At 39.0% G+C, this 26,329-nt stretch overlaps 1 protein-coding gene across 4 annotated transcripts in view; it reads right to left on the bottom strand.

The window, feature by feature from the left end:
* LOC128614479 (piezo-type mechanosensitive ion channel component 2) overlaps positions 1–26,329 on the bottom strand; it is a 140,011-nt gene that overhangs the window by 16,016 nt on the left and 97,666 nt on the right. For 3 of the 4 annotated variants that reach the window (XM_053635814.1, XM_053635786.1, XM_053635796.1), the window contains 24 exons: positions 25,794–25,908; positions 24,578–24,774; positions 24,276–24,424; positions 23,140–23,313; positions 22,444–22,667; positions 18,913–19,073; positions 17,906–18,082; positions 17,675–17,797; positions 17,382–17,582; positions 16,985–17,189; positions 15,975–16,076; positions 15,714–15,879; positions 11,527–11,770; positions 11,108–11,204; positions 10,789–10,954; positions 8,413–8,502; positions 7,694–7,812; positions 7,196–7,267; positions 6,549–6,652; positions 5,246–5,366; positions 5,064–5,135; positions 4,723–4,889; positions 3,332–3,519; positions 800–982 (listed from right to left, as the gene is read on the bottom strand). In XM_053635814.1, the coding sequence (XP_053491789.1) occupies positions 800–982; positions 3,332–3,519; positions 4,723–4,889; positions 5,064–5,135; positions 5,246–5,366; positions 6,549–6,652; positions 7,196–7,267; positions 7,694–7,812; positions 8,413–8,502; positions 10,789–10,954; positions 11,108–11,204; positions 11,527–11,770; positions 15,714–15,879; positions 15,975–16,076; positions 16,985–17,189; positions 17,382–17,582; positions 17,675–17,797; positions 17,906–18,082; positions 18,913–19,073; positions 22,444–22,667; positions 23,140–23,313; positions 24,276–24,424; positions 24,578–24,774; positions 25,794–25,908 (3,617 nt within the window). The remainder of the gene's footprint in view (positions 1–799; positions 983–3,331; positions 3,520–4,722; positions 4,890–5,063; positions 5,136–5,245; positions 5,367–6,548; positions 6,653–7,195; positions 7,268–7,693; positions 7,813–8,412; positions 8,503–10,788; positions 10,955–11,107; positions 11,205–11,526; positions 11,771–15,713; positions 15,880–15,974; positions 16,077–16,984; positions 17,190–17,381; positions 17,583–17,674; positions 17,798–17,905; positions 18,083–18,912; positions 19,074–22,443; positions 22,668–23,139; positions 23,314–24,275; positions 24,425–24,577; positions 24,775–25,793; positions 25,909–26,329) is intronic. The other variant, XM_053635804.1, reaches the window with a different exon arrangement.

Genomic DNA, 26,329 nt, shown 5'->3' with positions numbered 1-26,329 from the left:
GTGTTAAAGCGCACCTATTATGGTTTTGAAACATGCCTAGTTTTGTTTAAAGGTCTCATACAATAGATTTACATGCATCCAAGGTCAAAAAACACTTTAATGTGCTCATAATATAAATTGCAGCATGACCTTTTTCCCCCCCTCAGTGTCACAAACGACTCGTTAAATGATCCGTTCTAAATGATTCATTCTAAACTCCTCCTTTCAGAGCGCATACTCTGCTCTGATTGGTCAGATGTCCCAGTCTGTTGTTTTTGGTCTACCGCTGTCAGCGAGCAGCTGATGAAGACCAGAGGCGGGTTTTTTTGGTTACAAACCTATGTAGGTTAGTACAGGAAGTAAGTCTGGAATTATTAATGACTCGTTTCAGGTATTCAGATTCGGTTCCTTCTTTTGGGAGTCAATAACTCCGTTTGTTGTGCACTTTGATTTTTGAAACTTTGCAGACTTTTTACATTCACAAACAGCTATATAAAACATTGCATGAAAGGTAATCTTTGAAAAACCATAATAGGTGCACTTTAAAGAAATTAAAGCCACTTTATTTTAGCCACTTCCCCGTACTGTATTTGTTCAGATTACTCAGTGAAAGAGAGAGAGAGAGAGAGAGAGAGAGAGAGAGAGAAAGAGAGAGCGAGAGAGCGTTCACATTCAGGGATTGTTCCCGTCTTTACTCACAGAGTTGTGGATTTAAATGGAAGCATATGGGATCCATTAGAATAGTGATTAAAAATACTTCAGAAACATTTTTGGAGTGTTGAGTCGTAATGTATTGAGTGTGGAGATTTTTAGGTGCTACCTGACTGCAGCGCTGGCTGAACTCTCTGCAGATGATGAGGAGGAAGAGGAGGAGGAAGATGGGAGCTCCACCCCCTGCAGACGACACAGTTTGGGCCGATGTCTCTCGCTCGTCTTGGGCACGCGGTCTGCACCGGTCTCACTGGACTCCAGTGTGGACTGACTGTACGCCTTTGTGGACTCACTGCAAACACAGTCAGAGAACAGAAACACTCACATGGCTTTTCACAGTCACAGGGAATTTATGTGATCGTAGGCTGCATGATTACGAATGATTTAAGACGCTGTCTAATGGATTCAACAGTGTCACACTGAACCTCAGGTGTTTACTTGATTTAATTTCAGGTTTTACTGTTTAACACGGTTGGTAGATTCATTAAGACACTTCAGAGGTTAAATGTGAACACAAACATCACAGAAGTCATATTAATGATTTGTAATGAATGGCATATTGAGAAAATAAAATCATGGAGGCTTCTGGGACTTCCGGAAATTGAAGCAAATGAGAGCCAAAATCTGCTGAAGAACTAGAAATTACTTAAAGATGCTTAGAACAACATACTATACATCTGCAAAAAGTGAACTTAAAAAAATAATACAAATTTCATGGGTGGTCACACCAAATATTAGTTTAGTCTCTTCTACTCTATGCTTTTTTGCTTTCTAGAATTCCCCTGACTATTACAATGGATATAAAAAGTCTACACACCCCTGTTAAAGAGGCAGGTTTTTGTGATGTAAAAAAAATAAGTGTGCACGCCCTTTTATAAGTGGGGCATGGTTGTGTTTAGAATGAACCAATCTCATGTTCAAAAGTAATTATCATACAGCTGTCATCAATAAAATTATTCTGATTCACTCCACAGGTTTTCTATGGGTTTCGAGTCAGGGGACTGGGATGGTCATGGCAGGACTTTGATTTTGTGGTCAGTAAACCATTTTTATGTTGATTTTGATGTATGTTTTGGATCATTGTCGTGCTGGAAGCTTTCTGGCAGAGGCAGTCAGGTTTTCATTTAATATCTGTGGGTATTTGATAGACCATGATGCATTGTATCCTAACAAAATGTCCAGATCCTCTGGCAGAAAAATAGCCGAAAAACATTAAAAAGTCACCACCTTATTTAATCGTGGGAATGAGGTACCATATGGCCACCTCTCGGTGTGCGCCAAAACCACCTCTGGTGTTTATTGCCAAAAAGCTCTATTTTGGTTTCATCTGACCATAGAACCCGATCCCATTTGAAGTTCCAGTAGTGTCTGGCAAACTGAAGACGCTTGAGTTTGTTTTTGGATGAGAGTAGAGGCTTTTTTCTTGAAACTCTTCCAAACAACTTGTGGTGATGTAGGTGACTTCAGATTGTAGTTTTGGAGACTTTCTGACCACAAGACACAACTAACTTCTGCAATTCTGCGATCCTTGCAGATTACTTGGCCACTCGTACCATCCTCTTCACAGTGCACTGAGACGATATAGATACACGTCCAATTCCAGGTTGATCATAACATTTCCAGTTGACTGGAGCTTCTTCATTATTGCCCTGATGGTGCAAAATGGGCATTTTCAATTCTTGTGCTATTTTCTTATAGCCACTTCCCATTTTGTGAAGCTCAACAACCTTTTTGCACATCACAGCTATATTCCTTGGTCTTACCCATTGTTATGAATGACCAAGGGAATTTGGCCTATGTGTTACCTCATATTTAAACCCTGTGAGACGTGGAAGTCCTGGTTGAACAATTTCCTGTTCCTAGAAACCCAGGTGTACTAACATTTTTTCTAAATATCAGTGGGAATATACTTCAAATATAGTTTTCTCATATAAATTCATATGGGTGCCAATAACTGTACCACACCTATATTTAACAAATATAGTGTTTGCAATTGTTTGATATCCCTGAGAGCAGAGTATTTTATTTTTGTGAATTTTTTTTAGGATCAAAAGTTAAACAATAAAGACAATTTGTCACAGCCTTCTTTACTCATATTTTCCAAGAGTGCCAATATCAGTGGAAGGCACTGTACATCTGGTCCGAACTTGTCATGACAAGATGACACTCATCTGGTCATGGAAACACTTGAGATAATTGGGTTATTTGAGCATAACACAGTCATTTGAGCCCTGTTTTTGTCAATTCCTACAGAACAGGTTTTTTTTGTTTGATACAACACAGAACAGTTTCCCTGGAGGTAAATCCGAATATAAAGTGTGCTGAAATGTCGCTGTCAACAGAGGAAAGCTGATAGCTGTGAGGAATACCTGCTGGATCTTGACTCTCTGGAGGCCAAATGATAAACCTATGGTGCTTTTAGAGAGTATAAAGACCCCTCACTTCATAATTTCGCTACTTTTGCAGCCTTAATCTAAACAGATCAAATACATTCGTCCCCAAGTCTGTAAAAAATGCTACAGAAAAATAGGTAATTTTATAAAAACAAACAAACAAAAAAAAAGCGAATGAAACATGTAGTGAAGGTAGCATTGCATGTTTTATTTGCAAGTGTATAGTGCTGTATTTTGGGATAATGTACCGGGGCAGACTGTCTTTATTGGGAACAGCGTTCATGCTCTCGTCCTCTCTGTCCTGATGCTGTGCTGAGACAGAATCTCGTTGAACCTGCAGCCTCTCTGCTCCCTCCAGAACAGTCTCAGAGGATGAAGGTCTACACAACTGCTGCTGGTAATACATGTGTATGATCCCTCGTGATGGAGTGTTTCCCTGTATACGTTCGAGAAAAACATTTCAGTATCTTACAGTGGGTTCTACATATTTCTGCATGTGGTTTTGCAGCAATTACATCCAAAGACTTATTTACAAGTGATTTTTTCCCTCATAACTTCTGGGTTTCCAAAATGCGGTCTACAATCTATTGACTGTAATTACTGAATAAATAATAACAGTTGATGAATACTCTGTTGTGTAAAGTATATAACACGATGACAGTGATGATGTTATAGAAACATAATCAACAACAAGGTGGTGTGATGTGGCACAGAGGAAAGCAGTGTTACTATTACCACCATGAGGTTGATTATTTGTAAATAACAGCACATCCTGAAGTATCCTATTCCTCTTGTTTTACAGTGCCTTACCAACATAACAATTTTCTATCAATTACAGAATAATACGCTGTATGTTATATGCATTTATAGAGATGTTTAATGTTGTGCAATGTCCAGAAAACAAGTTAATTCCTGTCATCAGTTACATTATAGCAGCTATAAATAGCCTGAACAGCCTCTCTTGACATTACTAAAACAAAAAAGCAGCTTCAAAGTGCACGGCCCTCCATCCTGGAGGCTACAGCGTTAGCTCTGATACTGGAGAGTTATTCCAAAAATACTAAATAAACATCTGTACACCATCTCCTCATCTTAACCATGATGAGTTGCTCTCACAGCGAGAAGTGGAGTTGCCAGATGAAGCAAATTTGCCGGTCGTAGCATGTCCTCCCACAGGCTATGAGAAACATGTATGCTCATTGTTAGCAACAGATGACTGAAGACAGTCTGACAACTCAAATGTTTTGTTATTTGATTCTATGATGGAGGAACAAGTCTGAGTACTCTACGTTCATAGCCTGTGGGTTAACTCTTTGAAGTCCCAGGACCCACTGGTACAATCAGTCTTGCAGAGATGTCTCCTTACAGAAAGCTTCATCATATCAACGATTACAAGCATTTATTAAATCCCTTAAATCCCTGTGTAAATTGTTACTATACAAACATTAACATATTACAATTAGTGCCTTAATATAAACCTTATAACTTGAACTACTGTCCGTGTTGCTGTTATTGAAAATCAATCAAAACCTTTGACCAATCAGCCTCAAGAATTCAACAGAGCTGTGGTATAAACCATCATATTGTCCAGCTCTAGTGGCATTAGTCATGTTTAGTAAGACTTTGGCAGCGTCAGTACCTTTTTGACCTCATGTGTGAGCATACAGCGTTCAGTGCGCAGCACAGTGGAGATGTCAATGTATTCCTGGCACATTGAGTTGAGCCAGGCAGTGAAACTGTCCAACAATGCCAGGAAGAGCACCCAGGAAAACTTCACTATGTTAAACACACGCTTCAGTACGTTGTCTGGAAATGTAAGGGAAAGCTGCGAGTCAACAAACAATAGATAGTGTACAGATATAGAAAGAATGTAAGTATACCCCTTTTAAATTAACTGTGTGTAACATTGTCTGATTTCATCTTAATTTGTAGGGGTTAATCAAAACAGTATATGTGCAGTTTAACACAATGACGATGTACCTGGCCCATCTGATCTCTCTTCTTCGACTGTGTCCTCCACTTGATCTCCCACCTCAATGGCTACATGGGCTGCTGAAGAAAGGCAAAACATCTCAGCTACTAATATCATTAAACTGAAGAAACTGAAGAACAGTTCTTCTCTTTGTTCTGAATAAAATATCTGGATTGGATCTTTCACGTACCCTCCCGCTGGTCCTTCTTGGTTTTGCGTCCCTCTGTGTATCTCTGCCAGAAACGCCGCCTCTCTTTGCTGCGTTCCTTCATGGCTGTTTTGGAGTCAGTGATCCATGCATGATACACAAACTGAAGAGACAGAACAATGCCAAAGACAGACATGAAGAGGTGAGGGAACAGATTTGATTGGTTAGTGTTTAGACTTCATGATCTGGATTATTTTTGTGATCTCTTGTCAAGAATGCGAGAACAGTTTGGCCAATAGGAATAACAAGGCTCAGGGTGTGTTTTAACCCAGAGTAGTGGATGTCACCTTTTTTTTTTGTTTGTTTGTTTGCTTTTAGCTATGTAAATGTGCTTTATGTTGGAGAAAAAACACAGCCTCAACATCAACCAACACAAAACCAAGTCTCCCCTGAAAAGTTCTCATGCATCCTACAGTAAAGCACATTGCACTGCATTTCCTTCACATGCAAAGCAGCCCATATGGATCTTGATAGCTGCCTGGAAAACAGACATACAAAGCTGTCAGACATTCCTCAAGGCTCGGCCATTCAGGCTCAGATTGCACTCCAGTTTTCCTCAATGCACAGTAGTAAAAGAAAGTGTCAGGAAAAATGCAGTGTGCAATGAAGCACACAGGCTGGGTATGACCAAAGAGGGAAAAAATATCGTACATAGAACAATAGCACAGTAGTATAAAATAGAGGAAGAGGAGAGATATAGTAGGCCTGGTGCAAGTACCTTGGCTGCCCTGATTGTATACTGCAGTATAGTTTTGGGGAGCTTAATGACAGACTTTGCTAAAGCCAGCAAAGCAGAGGCAAACATTCGGATAGCTCTCTATAAGAAGGACAGAGTAGGGGCTGAGTTAGTAAGGACATGGCGTGTAGTCTTTACTATGGTGGTTCCACGCTTCCACAAAGGAAGTTAGCAGTTAGTGGCCTGACAAATAAAGAAACATTGTTAAATGCAGAGAAAACAAAATGTCTACAAGATCTCAGTGCTGTAGAGCCACAAGTGTTAGACCAGTAGTCACCAACCCTGTTCCTGGAGATCTACCTTCCTGAAGACTTTAGCTCCAACCATAATCGTGTCCACCTGACCATCTAATCATTGCCTTAAAAAGTTCTTGATCGGCTAAAACAGGTGGCTGGAGATGAAACCTGCAGGAAGGTAGATCTCAAGGAAGAGGGCTGGTGACCACTGGGTTACACTATTGATTCTGCATGGTCAATATATACAGGGCAAGTTGAACTCACAAAAACAAACCAAGTACTAAATGCTACTAAAATGTGTCCGAGGACTAACTTGAAATGCCGATTTCTTTGGTAGTTCTTCCTCTTTTTTCTCCTCGTCGTCCTCTTCCTCTTCACTGTCCGTCTCAAACAAATAATAATTCCCGCTTCTCACCACTGAAACAACAGTTAACAGTTAACAGTGTGACTATTTTGGAACGTAAAAACATGTACTGTATACAGATTTGATCAACTCTAGCTAGCTCTCCCCTATCACACAACCAGGGAGGGTGAATGCTAGCACATGCTTCCATTAAATACGTAAAGCCACCACATGTTTTCGAACTGCTGCTCAGGTAGCTGAACACATTTGGAGGAAAGAGCTAACTATCCTCTTCTGCATACATGAGCTCACAGATGCCCAAGATTGATTAGTTTCACTGTGATCGACATGGGACAGCGCAACACCATCCCTTCCACCCAGAGAGCATGGCCAATTTTGCTCTCTTGGACTACGGCCATGGATAGCTGTGACATCTTTGGGATTCAAACTCACGATCACCTAATAAAAGGGTGAGAGCTTTTCTGTTGTGCCACTATGGCATTCCCAGTGCACAACTGCTTGCTTTTCCAATGAGTTCTGAGTTATTTAATGTATTTATTTTAAAATAAACCTAAAATGACCTTTATAAATATAAGAAGTGATGTATGAACACTCACTGGAGGCATGATCAACCCAGGGTCTCCACCACTGCTTCCTTTTTCCTTTTCTCATCTCTTTACTCGTCTCTCCTGCAAAACCCAAGCCATTGAAGCACACATGAACCTTAAGAAGCACCATTACGGATAAGAGAGTTTGTCCTAACGTCTGGTATGTGTGAGCTCATATGTTTTCAATTCTCCTGCAATGCATTTACGCTGGTAGTTAAGCTCAGGCACCTGTGGAATTTATGAACTCGTCTGTGTTGTGAACTTTCAGTACACTCAAGACCAAACCTGACTGCTGCATTAAAGCTTTATTTTTGATGAAATGAGATACGACATTGAATGATACCTAGCTGTATATTTTAAAATACTATATTCAGTGAAAAAGAAGGAAGACTAACGTACAGTATGTATTAATTAATTGCATATAATTAAATTAGCATGTAGTCAGTGTACCAAAATACATAGGTCGGCTAAATGAGTCATAGTTAGCTGACACACTCTACCACACACCGTTATCTTCCACTTCTTCTCTGGAAAGTGATCGACTCTCGCCACTCTCCTGTGCCAAGCTCAACATCCTCTCCTTTCCCCTCTTAAACTTTTGCTGCCGACTCTTAATACGGTCCATCCTGTGAGAAAAAGAGAGAGAAATTGGCGACAGTCCCTACTACAGTATGTCCGGTTTCGCGGGATTGAGCCGAATGAGTTTTCCCCTTGGCCAGAATCACAGTAATAACACCAGTCCTTAATTGGGGAAAGAGGTTGAAAGAGTGCACTCGTATTGAGGCATGTGCAGAAGTGCTAAGTGCTTTGTCTTTCAACGGGGGGAAAAGTAAAGCTCGGCACAGCAGGGTGGTGCTGAAAGATCCTTTTGTCTCATACAAACACACTGCAGATGTCCTGTAAACACAGTGCACTGACTCAGAGCACCAGTTCCGAAATGCGGACAACAAAACACTAAGTTAAAGCAGAGTTTGAGATATTACAGTGAAAGATATTACAGTGTTTTGTCATTTCTATGAATTAAAACAAAATTCGCATAACACCACGCTGCACACCAGAAATAAGTCATTAACTGAAATAGGTAAAAAGATATTTTTTGAAGCACATTCTAGCTCGTCAAAGCAGGGGAATATTCCTTAGGTAAATATAATATCCATAACAGTCCAAGACTGTTCCAAGAATAGTAAATAGTGACGTGTGAACTATGAGGTGTTGTATAAACGCACTGTCGCTTTAGCAGGTCCATGGATTTTTTCTCCTCTTCAAGTCGTGCTTTCACTGCCTTCACGATTGTGGCCTGGAATAACTCGGCTCCTCTGAGAGAGAGAGAGAGAGAGCGAAAGACGCAGAGACAGAGAGAGAATAAAGAGCACACGATTCAGATTAATGTGTCTGGCTTTGTCTAATGCTTTAGCTGCTCAATTACAAACAGCTGGTTTCTTGAGGTCAGTGTCAAACACGGTCACTGTCAAACACGGTGAATCCTTAATTTAGCACCCTAAATAAACATTAGACCTCATTTATCAAGCGGGATACGGACACATTTATTCAGAAATCGATCGCAAGAGCATTTACACAAGAAATGATAATCAGTTAGTTTAGTAAAAAATACGATACAGCTTCTGAGTTTGTGTAAATTTACATATAAGGAGACTCATTTATGTGAACCTGGATTGATCAGCTTCAAATATTATACATAGAGATGAGTTACTTATTTAATGTATATACAGAATGCGTTCATTTTGTTTATTTCAGTTACACACATGAATTACTAACCTATGCTCCTTCACTGTTGAGTTATTTTGTCGTTTATAGCACTTGTTTTTTTTTAGTTTGTCTTTCATGTAGTTTTGTGGGTGACATTCATGTACACCTTAGGGATGGTTTATTAACAAATGTGTACGAGTACAAAGAAAATCGGCATTACTGAAAGCTTTGTTAATTGGGCATTAAACTTTACTAATAGATCAGATGAGACACATTACTTTCACATTACTTCACAACAATGTTACCTTACAACAATTATATGTGCATGAACAAAATCTTGCATATAACAATTATACTCAAAATTGTTAGTAGATTTGTCATTGTAATTACAATTATTAAGGAACTCATTTAAGTAAATGTATACTGCAGATAGAAAGTGAAGGCTCACAACAGATCACAAGTATAGAAAGTGATCTACAGCATATATATTATGTCTTTCTAGCAGTAAGGATGCATTTCTGTTCCTCTGCTGGATAATAATATGACACTGGGACTCGTACTTTATAGCACTTTTCTCTACTTCCATATTTTTTTTTATTTTGACATTGTGCTTAAGCACAAAAGCACAGAAAAACATTTCATTTAAGAGTATTTAAGAGCAGCTACATTGGGTGGACTGTTTAGGAATTACAGCTCTTTTTGAACATACAGATATGCAATGATATATTTCAGTATTTCAGTATATCCATGCATCCACACAGGGTCGCGAAGGAGCCTGGAGCCTATCTCAGGAGCTTGGGGCACAAGCTGGGGGACACCCTGTATGAGGCGCCAGCTCCATCACAGGGCACAATCGCACACACCCATTCACATACTACAGGCAATTTAGAGATGCCAATCAGCCTACAGTGCATGTTTTTGGACTGGGGGAGGAAGCTAGAGAACCCGGAGGAAACCCCTGATGCATGGGGAGAACATGCAAACTCAGCACAAACAGGGCAGAGGCGGGATTCAAACCCCCAACCCCAAAGGTGCTAACTACATACATACAATCCCCCACATACACTACCGGTCAAAAGTTCAGACACACTCATTCTTTATTTTTATTTTTTTCCCACATTTTAGAATAATAATAAAGTCATCCAAACTCTGGAGTAACACAAATGGAACTATGTTGTGATAAAAATCCTAAATAAATCAAAATAATTGAGTATTTAGGCATCTTCAAAGTAGACTCCGTTTTTACCTAGAATTTCCAGAAATGTATTCTTGGCATTTTCTCGACCGATTTCTTGAGGAATTTCCCTGAGATGCTTTATAAACAGTATTAAAGGAGTTCACACCGACGCTGCACTCTTATTGGCTGCTTTCCGGAATATTTCTCTCCGAGTCGTCCGTTTAAAAAAAAAAAATTAAAATAAAATTTTAGTTTTCTAATGAAAAAAATGAATATGTTGGCACAATTATATTTTTGTCTACAACTCCGATTTCAAACATTTAATTATACATCTTCAGATCAAAAGTTTTTTAACATCATGGGAAACATTTCAGTCAAGTGTCCACAAACTTTTGACCAGCAGTGTACATACATATTAGCATAATCTTATACACAGTTGTTATGCTTGTTTTATGCTTGTTTCATGGCCCCTTTGGAGTCAATGATGTCCTCAGGTCTGTAACTCACGCTTGGTATACTTCCTGGTGCTCTGTCAGGAATGTGCTGGAGTCAAAACAACACATTTCTATCACTGTTAGTTTATTAACTGTGCTTTTCAAGAGTACTATTTCACTGAAGAACCTGAAAACTTCACATTTCACTGCCATAGTGTGTAGGGAATGTAAAATGTAAAACTGTGTGTGTGTGTGTGTGTGTGTGTGTGTGTATGTATGTGTACCTGGAAGCCAGGACCTGTGAAGAGCGGATATCAGCCACCACGTGCAGGAAGTAGTAGCTCATGAAGACCCGTCTCTGCAGCAGCAGGGAGGCAAAACAGATGCTGTCCCAGATGATACCTGCTTCATCACTGGGCAGTTCACACTGTTTATTAGCCTGCTGTTCCGCTATTTAACAAGAGACAAGAAGAAGGATATGATTTAATGCATTATTTAAATGCACAATTTACGCAATAAGTACTGAAATCACACTTTTTGCGACTATTACTGCAACAACTAAGAGACTCAGAAAGCCTTTGCATTCTTTAGGTAATAACTTACGTCGTGAATAGCCCTTTATAGTGCATGCCAGACTGAACAGCTGGATGAGCCAGCAGTGATTAACCACCAAGGCTTTAATATATCCACAGGCAGCTATCTGAGAAGTGAGAGGAGATGGAGCAGTGTCATCAAACTCATAAATCTGGCCTGATTATGTTCCGGCCATGTGGTGCAAGGAAATGTTGATGAAAGCACAAAACACACACACACACACAAAAACCTTACAGCTTAACTGAACTGACCTCTATTTTTTCGCTGAGGCTTTATGACTGTTTATGAAATTATATTTATGATATCTAAGTGCACTTTGTACTGGAGCATCTATAAATTAAATATCCAATTTAGGTAATACTGGATGGTATTCAAGACTTCAGCACCTCCTTCCCTGATATCTATCTGTCTGAATGTCGTTTACTCACAGAGAGGATGTTCTTCATGGTGATGACGAACACATTGTATGCGATGAGGAAATCCCAGTAACGTAGAATGGTTTTAATTGGCTTGAGTAACAGCTCTCCACCAAAGAGCAAGAAGTAGAAACAGGCTACCAGATAACCCATGCAGAATATGCTGATACGTGTGGTCCCCGTAATGAAGATGATGGTGAGGACGAACCAGAACAGATAGCTGAACATGATCACCTTCAGCATATCAAGATATGACCTAAAAGAAACAGAAGGAGAGCAAAAGAGACACAGATGGTGGGTGATGGAGGTGTGACTGGGTTGGTGTGTAGGCTTCTGTGATATAATGAGGTAATATAATGAAATTTTATTTGTAATCGACATACAGATGTTTATCTTGCTTGCTTCCTAATAAGCAAGCAAGCAAGAATAAAAACACCAGATAAAAAAGTAATCATCCCTACACTACTACGATTTTTGTTTACTCAAGGCTATGATTATTAAGCATGCAACTTCGCCAATGGACAAAGCTCACAATGTTAATTTGGGCGGCTGTGGCTCAGGTGGTAGAGCGGGTTGTCCACTAATTGTAGGGTTGGCGATTCGATTCCTGGCTCACGTGACTCCACATGCCGAAGTGTCCTTGGGCTAAGACACTGAACCCCAAGTTGCTCCCGATGGCAAGTTAGCGCCTTGCATGGCAGCTCTGCTACCACTGGTGTGTGTGTGAATGGGTGAATGAGAACCAGAGTAAAGTGCTTTGAAACCACTAAGGTTAAAAAAGCGCTATATAAGTGCAGACCAGACCATTTATTTTCTTGTTAGTTTTAAATTATTAGCTTATTACTAGATTGTCAATGGCATGCCAAGTAATGTTCAACCACTCTGCTGTTCTGTTTCTGACTACAATTAAAAATGACATTTCATTCATATCTCTAATTATCGAGGACGTTTAGAGCTTGACTAATACACATACTTGTATGAAAATTTAATTGAAAAACGAATACTGCAGCAGCCCACTAGTGTGTCAATGATCTAGCGACTTTATTTATCGGAATGCTGTGTACATTTCAATTCCTCTGACTGACAGTACACATACATCTGTCTAGTACATGTTTATCAAACCAACACTTTCAAAGAATCATAGAATAAAACAAAACAAAAAAACAAAAAAACAAAAAAAAACAAAGCATGTTTTCAGAAAACCATTAATAATGTCACCCTCACAATCATCACAGGTTCTTGCTCATTTGTATAACCTGGCTGTAAGCAGCACAAAAAGTGCACATTCGGCACATTTATCCGTACATTGGTGAATGAGCTTGTCCAAGTAGAAATAGCTGCCACAAAACATGCCACACGATTGTGAATTTCTACTTATATGAGTGATGAGTTGTGAGTAAAGTTCATATTGCAGACCTTATTGGGTTACAAGACATGGTGAACATTGTCAAAGGCTGGTGAAGTCATTACGGGTTGCACTGAACATCCTGTAGTTATCTGAATTGAGGCTGGAGAGAGCAGAACGCTACTGAGAACTTTTTTCCCTTCTCCATGAAAAAAAACAAAACGACTCACTTTTGAATGACAAAACAATGTTTATGTGATGAATGGGATCGCTGAAAAGAGTGATTTTATCTGATTTTCTCTTGGAGTCTATATAGTATATAATAACATTCAACTTTTTTTTTTTTAGCTCATGTATGAGAAATCACAATCTAAGATTATGTCTTAAGGCACAGACCCAGAAATATACGTGGGAAAATTAGAAATTCCAGGAGGATAAGTCAAGAGGAGTCTAAATTTCTGTCTCAGTACTGTTAGGTCTAACTTGTGGTATTTAACAATATTGACCATAATACTTTAATGATCAAGCTTGAAAAAATAGTTGGACAGACAAGTTATTGCCTAGTTTAGATTATATACAGTAAGTCAGATCATTACCAGTTTGTTAGAATTGGTGTCCCACAAGGTTCTCTTTTAGGTCCCCTATTGTCCGTAAGGGATACTCCACGGCTAGGTGTTCATTACACGATTTTAATGCACGACGTGGAGGCAATGCACCACCCAGTGCAGAGTGCATTAAAACGGTTTATACCACAGCGTTGCTGAACTCTCGATTCTGATTGGCTGACAGATATTCTGAGGTGTGCAATTATTTTTTACTAAATGTACAGCAAAAGTAGTTCCAGCCAAGTCTTGCCCGCATTACAGTTACATATCACTTCGCCAAGTTAACTGAATTAAAGGAAAAGTTAGGCTACTGTCCACCACAGCGCACACATTTAACAACAAATAAAATGACAGAAAACTACGATTTTCCAGAAATTAACTTAAAATTTAAAGCTGTCACTGATGTTTGCAGTGCAAAATGTGAATAAAAAGATAAAAATAATGGTCAATTTTTTGTTAGTTATTTTATATGCAGGTCTTTAGGGCTAGAATTCTACCCACTCTAAATCATACACAGAGATAAAGTAGTGTGATAAGTTTACATTTATTTGAATGAATTACAGTAAATAGTTATTAGAGAGAGAGAAAGAGAGACAGGGAGATTGTGGTATATGAATTACCAGCATCTGTGCTGCATCTCTACTAATAATGAAGCTGTGAGTTGAACTACTGAATGCAACAGTTGCTGTATGTTACTATAGTTACAGTTGTTTATAGGCATTAATTTAGCATCGTGATTGAAGTGACTGGAATTAACTTTGTATTCAATGGTTTGAACAGATGTCTTCCAGCCAATCAGAATCGAGTATTCAGACAGACCATGGTATAATCTGTTTATAGCCATCCGCTTGAACATGTAATACAGTATTGTTGGCTTCCACTTCTACTCTGATAATGAATAGAAACTTCCTTCTTCTAAACTCTGACAAGACAGTAATAGTGATGTAGGCTTGTAGGTCTGCCTTCAGTAAGGTTGCTGATTTTGCCCTGGAGTTTGATGGCTTTAAGGACCTTGGTGTAACTCTAGATGCTGCTTTATCATTCGATTCTCATGTAGACCATCTGTGACATATCTGAAATAAGAAATATGCTACAAGACGCCGATCCTGCATGCTTTCGTAACATCTAAACTGGACTATTTTAACATGTAACAGCTGGTCGGTTGCCCTGCTGCCTCTTTAAGGAAGCATCTTTACCAGGAAAAGAAACTCAGAACACATTACTCTATGAATGGTTTAGCTCTGTGTGTATCTTGCTGATCTCCTGAAATGGTATAATCCAGTTGAAGTAGACGAAATGTTAGTCCCATGGATCGTTCACAGTTCTGCTGTTTGGTTTTGTTTTAATTTCAGAGAATATTATGAATCCTAGCTGAGTAACTGTTTTGAAATCCAGTTTTGAAACATACTTGTTTAATTTGGCCATATTTTGTTAAATAGACATTTTGTAATTTGTAGCAATTCCCATAGATTTATAGTTGATTGATTAGTTATTCACATTGATTCTTTCACATGCTTCATCATAAATGTTTTGACCAGCTAATCTATATAATGTAAAGTATTTTGAGATGAAATGTGCTTAATAATTTAACAACTCTTCTTTTTTCCCTTCATCTTCTTCTTCTTCTGCTTCTTCTTATTGTTGTTATTGTTATTACTTTTATATTAAGTAATTGCACTTAATTACTTTATCCTACTACACTATCTTTATTAATTAGCAGCATAAACTGAATCTGAGTCTCTACTAGAGACAGCACAGTAAGAAGCAATTCACCAAACTCTTGTTTTGAATACATCCATCCATCCATCTTCTATACCGCTTAATCCTTTTCAGGGTCATGGGGAACCTGGAGCCTATCCCAGGGAGCATGGGGCACAAGGCAGGGTACACCCTGGACAGGGTGCCAATCCATTGCAGGGAATATTCACTTACACATTCACACACCCATTCATACACTACGGACACTTTGGACATGCCAATCAGCCTACCATGCATGTTTTGAGGGTGAGGAAACTGGAGTACCCGGAGGAAACCCCTGCAGCACGGGGAGAACATAAAAACTCCGCACACACAAGGACACGGTGGGAATCGAACCCCCGACCCTGGAGGTGTGAGGCGAACGTGCTATCCACTAAGCCACCGTGCACCCTGTTTTGAAAACATGTGATGATAAAATTATCATCTCAATACAGTATAAGAGAATGATGGAAAGACAGAGTAATGCCCTCATCTGCACACTGTAGTATTACCTGCAGTGGATGAAATCAGGGACAGGGTTATGTTGACTGAAGGTGGCAGCGTCCAAGTCTCGGCAGATCTCCACATTATCTCCAGCCAGGGGACGCACGGAGGGCTCATTCTCCTCCTCAAACACATGTCTCTGCAGCGATGCACACAGCAGCAACATGAAATCATCTACAGATGAAGAGAGAGACATAGCGGGGGTTAGAATGGATCGTTGATCAGGTCTCAGAGAAAAACGTACATGTTCTCTGCATGCCAGCACTCACAGAGGAGGAAGAGAGGGTTGGGTCTGGTATGGAAGTCAGGCAGGTAGAGCCACTTGACCACATTGGAGTCCATGCTGGATGAAGGACGTCTCCATGGATAGTCTGAACCACAGTGCAGACAGAAGCGGAATTAGCTGACTGTGCAGCGTATTAGCCCATGTTTTCTGTTCTCACTCAGTTGCTATTTTTTGGTCAGAAATAAAAACGCATGAATGGACATTGCTAAAATGGTGCAACAAGGTGCTGTGAAATCCCAAACCCACTTTACCACCTACTGCTTAGAGCACTCGCTTAGAGCAGTCACAACACCAAAACAGTACTTTCCTGACTTTAAGCGAAATATTAAAAATCCTGTCCTGTTTCTTACCACTTGTCTTTGTGGATGTACTTTATCTGCTCATACAAATCTTACTTCCGCTATTTATTAACTGAATTATTAGTATAATTTAGTATTATCCAATTGTGAATGGTAAATGTGAATCAGACAGTTGGAACAGGATATACACTGGATATCATCTGGAATATACTCCAAATATCATATGATGGTATTATATGTATAAGTCTTGCCACCTCACAGCTCCTGGGTGCCTGGTTTGATCCTGAGCTCAATTTATGATCTGTGTGGAGTTTCACATGTTCTCGCCATGTTCTTGTGGGTTCACTCCAAGTTCTCTAGCTTCCTGCAATGCTAAATTGCCCAGATGTATGAATAAGTCTGTAAATGTGTGTGCATGAGGTCCTGGTATGGACTGGAGTCTCATCCATGGTGTATTCCCAACTTGCACCTAGTTACCCAGTTACTGAAGATGAATGAGTGGATACACTATCCATCCCATGCAATGTACCCTTCAGTACAGTATGTTGTCAATGTTGTAATTCAGTAGCCATTATATACTGTAGCTGGACAGTTAAAATAACACTTAACTAATTTCTTATCATTGATTTAAAGACATTAATAAACCTAAGCTATTACTAAGTGCTATTAGTAGGGCCAGATGTTGCTCTCTGACCTGAGCAAGCTGCTGGTGGGATGCCAATGCATATCAGGTACTGGTAGGTAAGCATGCAGCCCAGGAAGCAGCAGTATTTTGGCCAGACCCCAGCGATGGCCTTCCTTCTGCGCTGGTACAGCACTGCAACCAACCCGAACGCATGAAGCATTGCGCAAAAATCCATCCGCTGACCAATGACGTTCACTGCTAACAGGAAGCAGGTCTAGAAGAAGGAGGATGCTTATTTAGGTGACAAATGCAGAAAAGTTCTCTAACAGAACGTCATAATACTATGACAATATTCCTACTATTAAATATGCCTGGAAAAAGAAAAAACAGGAAGCTTCTTTTCCATGTGAAACAAAGTAATACAGAATAATTCCCCCACTCAAATAATGATGCAGATATGTAATACCTCTAGGCCGAATTTGTAGAAGAAGTAGTTGATAAAGTACTTGGCACAATTAATGATGCCATCATCCAGGTGTTGGCGTGTAATATTGTGGAAGATTGTTCTGGTGACAGGAACAGTCAGGTTGTTTCTCATACGGTAAAAATCTTGGTGCCGGTAGACAGTTACCTCAAAAGCCAGTAGGGCCAACATCAACAAGTTATTCTGTTCAGAAAGACACACGTAAAAGTCAAACATATTAAAGAAAATAAAACAGCATACATAGTGGGCTATTTGTGGTTTTACACTAAGCCTACCCTTAAATTCTCCAGTAATGGAGAGAACTTCTTGAGACCGACCCAGGTGGCAGGGTCCACTGGGCTGCTGTAGAGAAGAGACCTGGCCATGTCCAACCTCTGAACATCTGTATAGTTATCCGGCTGAGACCAAAAGAGAGAGGATGAATAAATGGAGGAGGAGGCATGCCTTCATTCTGTGGTGCTATAGTAGGTGTGTGTGTGTGTGTGTGTGTGTGATTTGTATCTCACCATGGAGCAGTTTTTGGAGTATGTGGCAGGCTGGATGGAGGTGAGCTGGTAGAGCATTTTGCAGACAATAATGACGCAGGTCCACACGGTGCACACACTGGAGGCCAGAGGGCGAAACTGGCTGAAGGGCAGAGCGAAAGCCCAACTCACCAAGAAAACATAATTAAACAGGGACACCTGGCAACACAACACCAAGCTCATTACACACTTACGTACAACTTTCTTCTATCATAAACAGTATGAATTAGTCATTTATACAGTTATTTACAGGGTGTCCCAAAAGTGTCCATACATATGGGAAATTAACACTTTTTAGCAAAATGTCTTCCAAAATTTTTCATACTTAGTTTACATTATATATAGGTTGCATTTGCTGTAAATAATAAATACAAAATTAAGCATATTTAGACACTGTAAAAATGGACATATTTTATGTATGCCACAGTGCTGTTGAGCTCTCTCTTTTTAAAGAAAACTAACAAAGAAAAACATATAATCATTGACACGGTGAAACTCCTTTTAAAGAGACATTTGTTTAACATTTTTTGAAGGAGTCTCCAGTGTCAGTGCTTTGTAATTCTCAGAGGTAAAATTGTAACTTTTAGTTTTCCAACAAGGGAATGTCTTCAAGAGGCAGCATCATCATGATTCAAACTCACAAACACAGGGCAAAACCATAGATAACTCCACCACAATTTTATGTTAGTATCTAAGCTTCGGCATCAGTATGGATCATGAGTCCCAGAAAGAAAACAATTATCTCCCAGTCTATACCTACACAGAATACAAACACTGTGATAACTTCTCGTCAGGTCTACAAATAACCCAAATGAAATTTATCCAGATCAAGTATTTATGGAGCGACACAAGATCAGTAGCATTGTTCAGATTCAAATAGAGAGTATTAGGACACTAGCAGCTAGTATTAGACCAATGAGCTGCATGTAAGCCAAGGTAAGAGTCAGTTCTGCTTGAATCATTCTCTTTATAGCCTCCAGTGAGCTCACCTCTTTGACAGAAACCCAGATGATGTAAGATGACACAATCTTGATAACGTGAAGTTCCAGAAGCCACCAGATGAAGAGCTGCAGCTGATGGACATACTGCAGGAACTTGAGGAACAGCACGGTCAGCCGGTCCATTACCAGGTGCCACTTATTCCTCAGAGCTGCATGTGTGGGACAATATTCCAAGAGCTTTGAGTGACTTAATCCAAAGAGCAATTACAACGTGACACAGATAATAACAGACCAGCGGGGATATTTAAAGGTGAGAAAACCCAAGAACATATCCTCTAAATAGAATAGCAACAACACTTGGTGGGCTTCTGTGTCCTGAGAACAATCTGTATTTCAGCCACTCTTCCATAACTCTGAGACATATTGCTGTAGACCCATAAGTGGTGTTGCAGTCATGTTTTCAGGGCATGAGGTGAACAGCTGGTGTAAAACAAAACATTTACTCTAGTTTCTTGACAACAAAGAGGAAAAGCTGTAAATTCCTGAGCGCACCATGCAACATCCTCAAACACTGATGAATCAACACAGCATTTTTAGACACATTATGTCACGTCATGATTAATGAAGAAACAAAAAAAGTTTATAAACTTAATGTAAGCAGATGAGAAACTATGACGTCGCTAAACCTTTTTGAGCAGCTCTGGTGTAGATGTATGTGTATTTCAAAGCAGCTGCTTTGTGTTAAGTAAAGTGTTGCTGGAAACTTCGGTAAACTGGGAGCAAGGCGAACTCAGTTCAGGCCTTACCTGGCTAATAATTTTAAGAAAGAAAAAAGATACATTCTTTTCCCATTTTAAATACGTTTTCTGAGAAATATTTTTGGTGGTACAACCACTAACATTAAGGAAGCACAAACACATACTCTTGGAGAAAAGGTTCAATCTAGAAGCCGCTTTGGATTGTCAGTCTGGGGGAAGCCTTACATCTGGGGTCACCAACTGGTGGAACACATTCTGAATGGTCTGAATGTGGACCAAGTAGTGTATCAACTGAACTGAAAAAATACTGTAGCAGAGCATTCACTGTATGAAAATCTGGCAGAAGTTCAGCAACTCCAGATTTCTGAACACAAATCATCACAGCTTCTGCTGTTTGCGTTTATTATTTAGCTGAAGGAAGCTAATTGGCTCATACATGAGATCCTGGGTAGAAAATTTGTAAATTTGCAACCATTTACCCTGTCTGGTCTGATTGAAGTGACGACACGGCTTGTTTAAAAACGTTAACATCAATTCATCTAATTTTTTTAGTCTGTGGAGCTAGTCAAAAGCACCAGTGTGAAAAAAACTTCAAAGAGACTTATTTATAAGCCATAAAGTAAGTGGTCATATGATGATTTTAAAAGTGCATTATTTTGTTTATTGGGTGTAATTGAATAGGTTTAATGTTTTAATGAATATTAATATGCTTTAATGTTAAAAAAACACAAAATTATTTTCACACACTGTACATTATTGCAGTACCTCTATTCCCATGCTGCCTGAAACGCTCTGACTCAATTCCGCTTTCTCCAAAGTCCCTCCTACCGAAAAAGCCCGGAGTGTTCTGATTGGCCAGCTGACCCATTGCGTTGTGATTGGCCAAATACCTCAAGTATGTGTCAATATGTAACACCCCTTACCATAATTGCAAGGCTTCTAAAGCAATTATAAAGACAGTTAATAATGTCGTCGGTTTTACCGTTTCAGTTCGAGTCAGATTCTGAAAATGCGGATGATCGAGCGGATCGATCGGAACCAACTTTGCGAGCACGATTTGAGCTGAACGTTTCACAGTGGTAAGCTTTTATTTTGTAACTCTCTTACCTTTCAGATACGATGTTATAATGGTTTAATTTGTCTTCTTCACTGTAACAACTTTATGTCCTGAAGTGACAACATAAAGTACAGTTTTAAAAAATTAAATGAATTTAAAATGTAAAAATTCTGGTAGCATTGTGCTGATATTTCAAATAGTGACGTAGACGTTTGTGGAAATAATATCTGGACTTCGCTTGAGGCGTTTTAGGCAGGTCTGGAGCAGTGTTCTCTGTTAGATAGAATACATCCCTTTCTGGGAAACTATGAGCTTTGTAACTTTGCAGCTCTTTTACATGCACAAACAGATAAACTCTTAAAAACTGAATGTAGACAAATGAGCATGAGAGTGTTTTCTTTCTCTGCTCTGTCTGCAAGTGTGTTTACTTATCAAACACGTCTAGACACTTTTACGCCTGTCTGTTTACTTGTCTGGTCCTGTCCTGTGCTGCTCATGTCTGCAATAAAAGGCTCTCCTAGTGGTTTGTTGTAGCACAAGGACTTGAACTAATTTGGAAATATTTTTGATTACTGGATATACTGTATATATTTATGATAAAGTTAATGTAATACTAATTCGCTTTACATTAAGGTTCCCTTAAGTAAAAATATTTACTGTATTACTTATTAACAAAACATCAAATTCAGCGTTAACAAACCATTAAAGTAATGTTAACTAATTAAGTAAACACATGTATTCATTGACATGTTTAAATGTTAGTGAATTCACTAATATTTTTTCAAGCCTAAAATTGAATAAATAACTCCACTTCAAATAGCCAACAACTGAATTACGACCTAATTTACTGAACTTTGTTCTCCAAGTGTAAATATTTTAAGCTGCTTCAGACTCAGTTCTGAATTTTGAACATTGGTGTTGATTATTTCTTATTTGGTTTATTACTTAAAGAAATACAAGTGTTAATGACTTATTATACGTATTTTGCATTAACGTTTCATTAATGTGGGTGGCTGTGGATCCGGTGGTAGAGCGGGTTGTCCACTAATCGTAGGGTTGGCGGTTCGATTCCCGGCCCACATGACTCCACATGCTGAAGTGTCCTTGGGCAAGACACTGAACCCCAAGTTGCTACCGGTAAAAGTTATCGCCTTGCATGGCAGCTCTGCTACCATTGGTGTGTGTGTGTGTGAACGGGTGAATGAGACACAGTGTAAAGCGCTTTGGATAAATGCGCTATATAAGTGCGCCATTTTAATATGTTGAAGTTCATTTCATGTTTGAGTTTCAGTGTGTTCACGTTAACTAATAATATTAATGTCAGCTAATGTTACAGTTATGTTACCATTATTTCATAGACAGTTAAAAATAATCAGCCTACAGAACCACCGCTCATGTGTGTGGAATTTGACTGGAAGGAATGGAGTGAGAGTGAGTGGAAGTCAAACTAACTACTGTACTGTAGATGTACTGAGTGTAGTCGAGAACTCAGATTTTCTGGCCTTCTGATGAACTATTCCCTCTAACATTTCAGTCAGTAGACAATAAATTTCTAACGCTACTGAATATTATATGTACATGATTCTGCTTTATTGACTGATGACTGACCATAATTCTTCAGTTAAACCCCAATACTGTTGCATATACACACCGGGCTCCAAACCACAAGATCCACTGTCATATTCTAGTCAAATATATACAAGAGTAATACTCATATACAAATGTTAAGGTAATAATTAATGGACTGTGTAGTGTAAAAGTTACCGTCTCCCTGATCTGGCTCTGGTTCTGATAATATGTGGCAGGAGAAACTTTGCGTCTTGCAGAACACATCGCATATCTCTTCATCTTCCTCTTCTTTTACCTTAATGTCAACCTCATCCTCGTTAAGATCCACTTTCTCCTCAATTTCTTCATCTTTTACAGAGGAGTTAAACTCGGGTTTTATCATAGATAAATCTGCCAAACTGCCATCAAGATGCACAAGTCTGAAAAAGACAAGGTAAATTCAGTTCAATTTGAACAAAACAACAACAACAACAGCAGCAACAACAATGCACATAAAAAGACAATAGGCAAAACATCTTTACATAAATCTGGATGTAGATCTCTAATGAGCAATCCAGAGGTCAATTTAGCAACAACAATTCAGAACAAGGAATAATCTTTTGTATGACATTCATTTTTGTTATTTCTGTAATCACTTTAAATTGAACCAACACTCATAAAAAAAACACAAAATATATCACAAAAATATGAAATAGGCTATATATTACTGGAATGCCCTAATGCTGCCTGTTGGGAAAGTTATTGCTACAGTTATCAATGCAATCCTGTAAGACCTTCACTCATTTCTTGACTCAAGAAAGGATTCTAACACACAATTCCTGAGCAACCCTGTACATATAGACGGTGACACATTTAGGATCAGTTTTGAGTTTGTTCTCTAGCTGGGCTCACCTGGAGATGGTGCTTTTCTGCTTGTCTGCGACTGCCTTGATATCAGTGAGCTGCAAGAAGCGTTCATGGAAGTAATGCAGATGGAGGATACACACCAGCAAGAAGGAGGTGGGGATGAAGATTCGTGTGAACAGAGCTGGAACAGAGAACCTCTCCAAGCCCAGATCTTCCAGTCTACACACATTCACACATATCCCAGTGAGAGCATATACACAAGTGTTGGACCCTTAATTATAAAGTCTTAAAATTACATCAAAATAAAGTCGATCTTGTATTTGTAAAAACGATACAAATGATACAACGATAGTGTTATGCCTGGTGTTTGGTAAACCTTGTCAAATGCTGTGAGTGACTTTTACTTCACGTGATGAGAGATCGTAGCTACTGTATGTTTCCATCCACGTATTTTTATGCGAATTTTGGGATATCTCATAAAAAAAATAAAAAAAAAACGCTGGATAGAAACACCAGATGCAAATAAAATCACCAAAATGTGCATCAAAAACCTATGTGCTCAACTGAGATGGATCATTTTTTATTTGCTAAAAAGATGTGCATAAACGTGCATAAAAGAGGAAAACGCACTTACCGAATAAATTCCTCGATGCACATCAAAAAAAATAAAAAATAATAATAATCGTGTGAAAAGTAAAATGCACCAGTTTCCCCCAGAAGTGAAGATTTTGTTCTCTTGAACACATGGGACGGAAACGGTGCTTTATTCACAAATAGTTTAAGCGATATTCCAATTTTTTTGCAATTTGGATGGAAGCATAGCTAATGATGTGGATGAGGCTTTACAAATCTTTAAAACATTTTTTTTTAATGTAGAAATAGATGGGGTGTCTTTCAGCAGTACTGAAATAAAATGCGAGTTTCTCCCTTTTCATTTTTGGGGTATCTATATTTTACACTGCTAGAACATTACTTGTGATTGGGATATGTGCGAAATAAATGCCAATTTCAGTTCAGAAAAGCTTACCGTTTTCAGAACAACATACATAAATAATGAAAAAAACCCAAAAAAAACACCACGTGAAGGGATTCCCAGGCCACCACACAGTACATACCTCTATCTAGAGCCCAAACGTGTGCATGCACATGTTTATATCCTCCTCCCATACATTTACACTTACTTCTCTTTGCTCAAGCCAGTCATGTTGGACCAGACATGTAAAGACGACTCAAACTGAAATGTGTAGATGAGGATGAGCACAAGCATGGTGTACACCACCACTGACATCCAGAAGTACTTCAGCATCCATCTCCACCTCTCATAGTTCAGCTGTAGAAAAAAGTACAGAATGGCACTTTTTTAAGGAAGAGTCATTAAAAGTACTAAAACTAAGTACTAACAACAAAAGTACTAAAACTATACAACTGCTGCAGTAATCTTAATAATGGGGAACTATTCATTAGACAGATACTACTGACACACCTGATAGAGTGCTACACAGAAGAGGAACATCATCATGTAGATGATCTTGTACATGACAATGCGTCCCTCGAAGCTTACGAAAAAGAACATTCCTCCACAGATATAGATCCAGTACTTATTCAACATGGCCATGAATGTACTGCCCAACACGTCCATCATCTCTCTCTGTCCCCCAACATCTCCATCCATGTATTTCTCTGTAATGAGCGTGCGCACACACACACACACACACACATTACCAAATGGCACAATACCACCTTCTCTTTTCCAATATCAATACTGAAACCATGAGCCAATCAGCCCATATTGATACCCATATAATATTTTTTTCTTTAAAAAGTACTGAGCTTAATTTTTTTTTTTAAATAAAGCATTTCAATTAAAAAATACATACTGATGCTAAAAGCATGACTTTATTCAGTTAAACTCTTTCACAATAAAACACTTCCATTGCAACTATAAATATGATGTATAAATATAATCAAATACACTCAAGTCTCCATCCATCCATCCATCCATTTTCCATAGCGCGTATCCTACACAGGGTAGCTGGAAGCCTGGAACCTATCCCAGGGGACTCAGGGCACAAGGTGTGGGGCACTCTGGATGGGGTGCCAACCCATCGCAGGGAACAATCACAAACACACACACACTACGGACAATCTGAAAATGCGAATCAGCTCACAACACATGTCTTTGGACTGGGGCAGGAAACCCCAGAAGCACAGAGAGAACATTCAAACTCTGCACACACAGGGCGGAGCCGGGATTCGAACCTTCAACCCTGGAGGTGCGAGGCAAACACTCTCATGTCAATTTTTGTGGAAATATCTCACACTAAAGGACACATTTCTTAAATACTTACATACACTAAAACATTTCTAATTCCAAAAAAAAAAAAGAATTTTAGAAATGTGTCCTTTAGTGTGAGGTATTTCTACAACAACTGACATGAGAGCACATTTGCATTCCTGAATAGCTCACTTGTTGCTGTTGTCGTTAACATTAAGCCATATAACTACTGCTGTTATCACTCTGATATGCGATCCACCATTTTTTGCTAATATTGACCTGACACCAGTCGTGGATATCATGACAGACGCATGGTTGGTCAACAAGCAGAAGGATAAATATACAAGTGTCACTGGAAGTAAAATAAGTTGCTTGGGAAGCTGAATTTGGAAAAGTAATTTTGATCGAGAGGAAAAGGTCTCACCTTGTGAGCTGTCCTCCACCTTGATATCAGACAGCTGTGTCTCGTCTCTCTGTTTCTCTCTCCTTTCTGTCAAAGCCTGTCTTAGCAGTAGCCAGAAACTCAGAAGACACAGGATCTATACACACACAAAGAAATACTCTTTTAATTGACACGGGTGTCAATTGTTTTAAACATTTTTTATGATCATTAACAGTATTTATGATAATGTATTGGTGTCAGACCAATACTGTCCAGAGACACAGTGAAATCAGTGAAATTGTGAAATATTTTACACGTGTCCTTTTATACAATGTCAAATATGATTAGTATGATCAGGATGTGAGCTATAAAACAACTCAGAGGAACACTAAAATAAGCTTGTGTTATGATACCGTTCTGGATCCATACAAATCTTTACCAATGGCTCTATTTGCAGGATCTTACCATAACAGGATGTTCTTAGTTCCTGTGTTGGTTGGATGCAGGACAGTATGGCCCTTCTGTAAGGGTGCTTATATTGTACAGAATGGCAGGATTTTTTTTTTTATTATAGTGTG

The sequence above is a fragment of the Ictalurus furcatus genome, chromosome 1 (genome assembly GCF_023375685.1).
Source record: "Ictalurus furcatus strain D&B chromosome 1, Billie_1.0, whole genome shotgun sequence".
Taxonomy (NCBI): Eukaryota; Metazoa; Chordata; class Actinopteri; order Siluriformes; family Ictaluridae; genus Ictalurus; species Ictalurus furcatus.
Note: the sequence above shows the minus strand (reverse complement) of the source record. Positions and strands in the feature narration are given on the sequence as shown.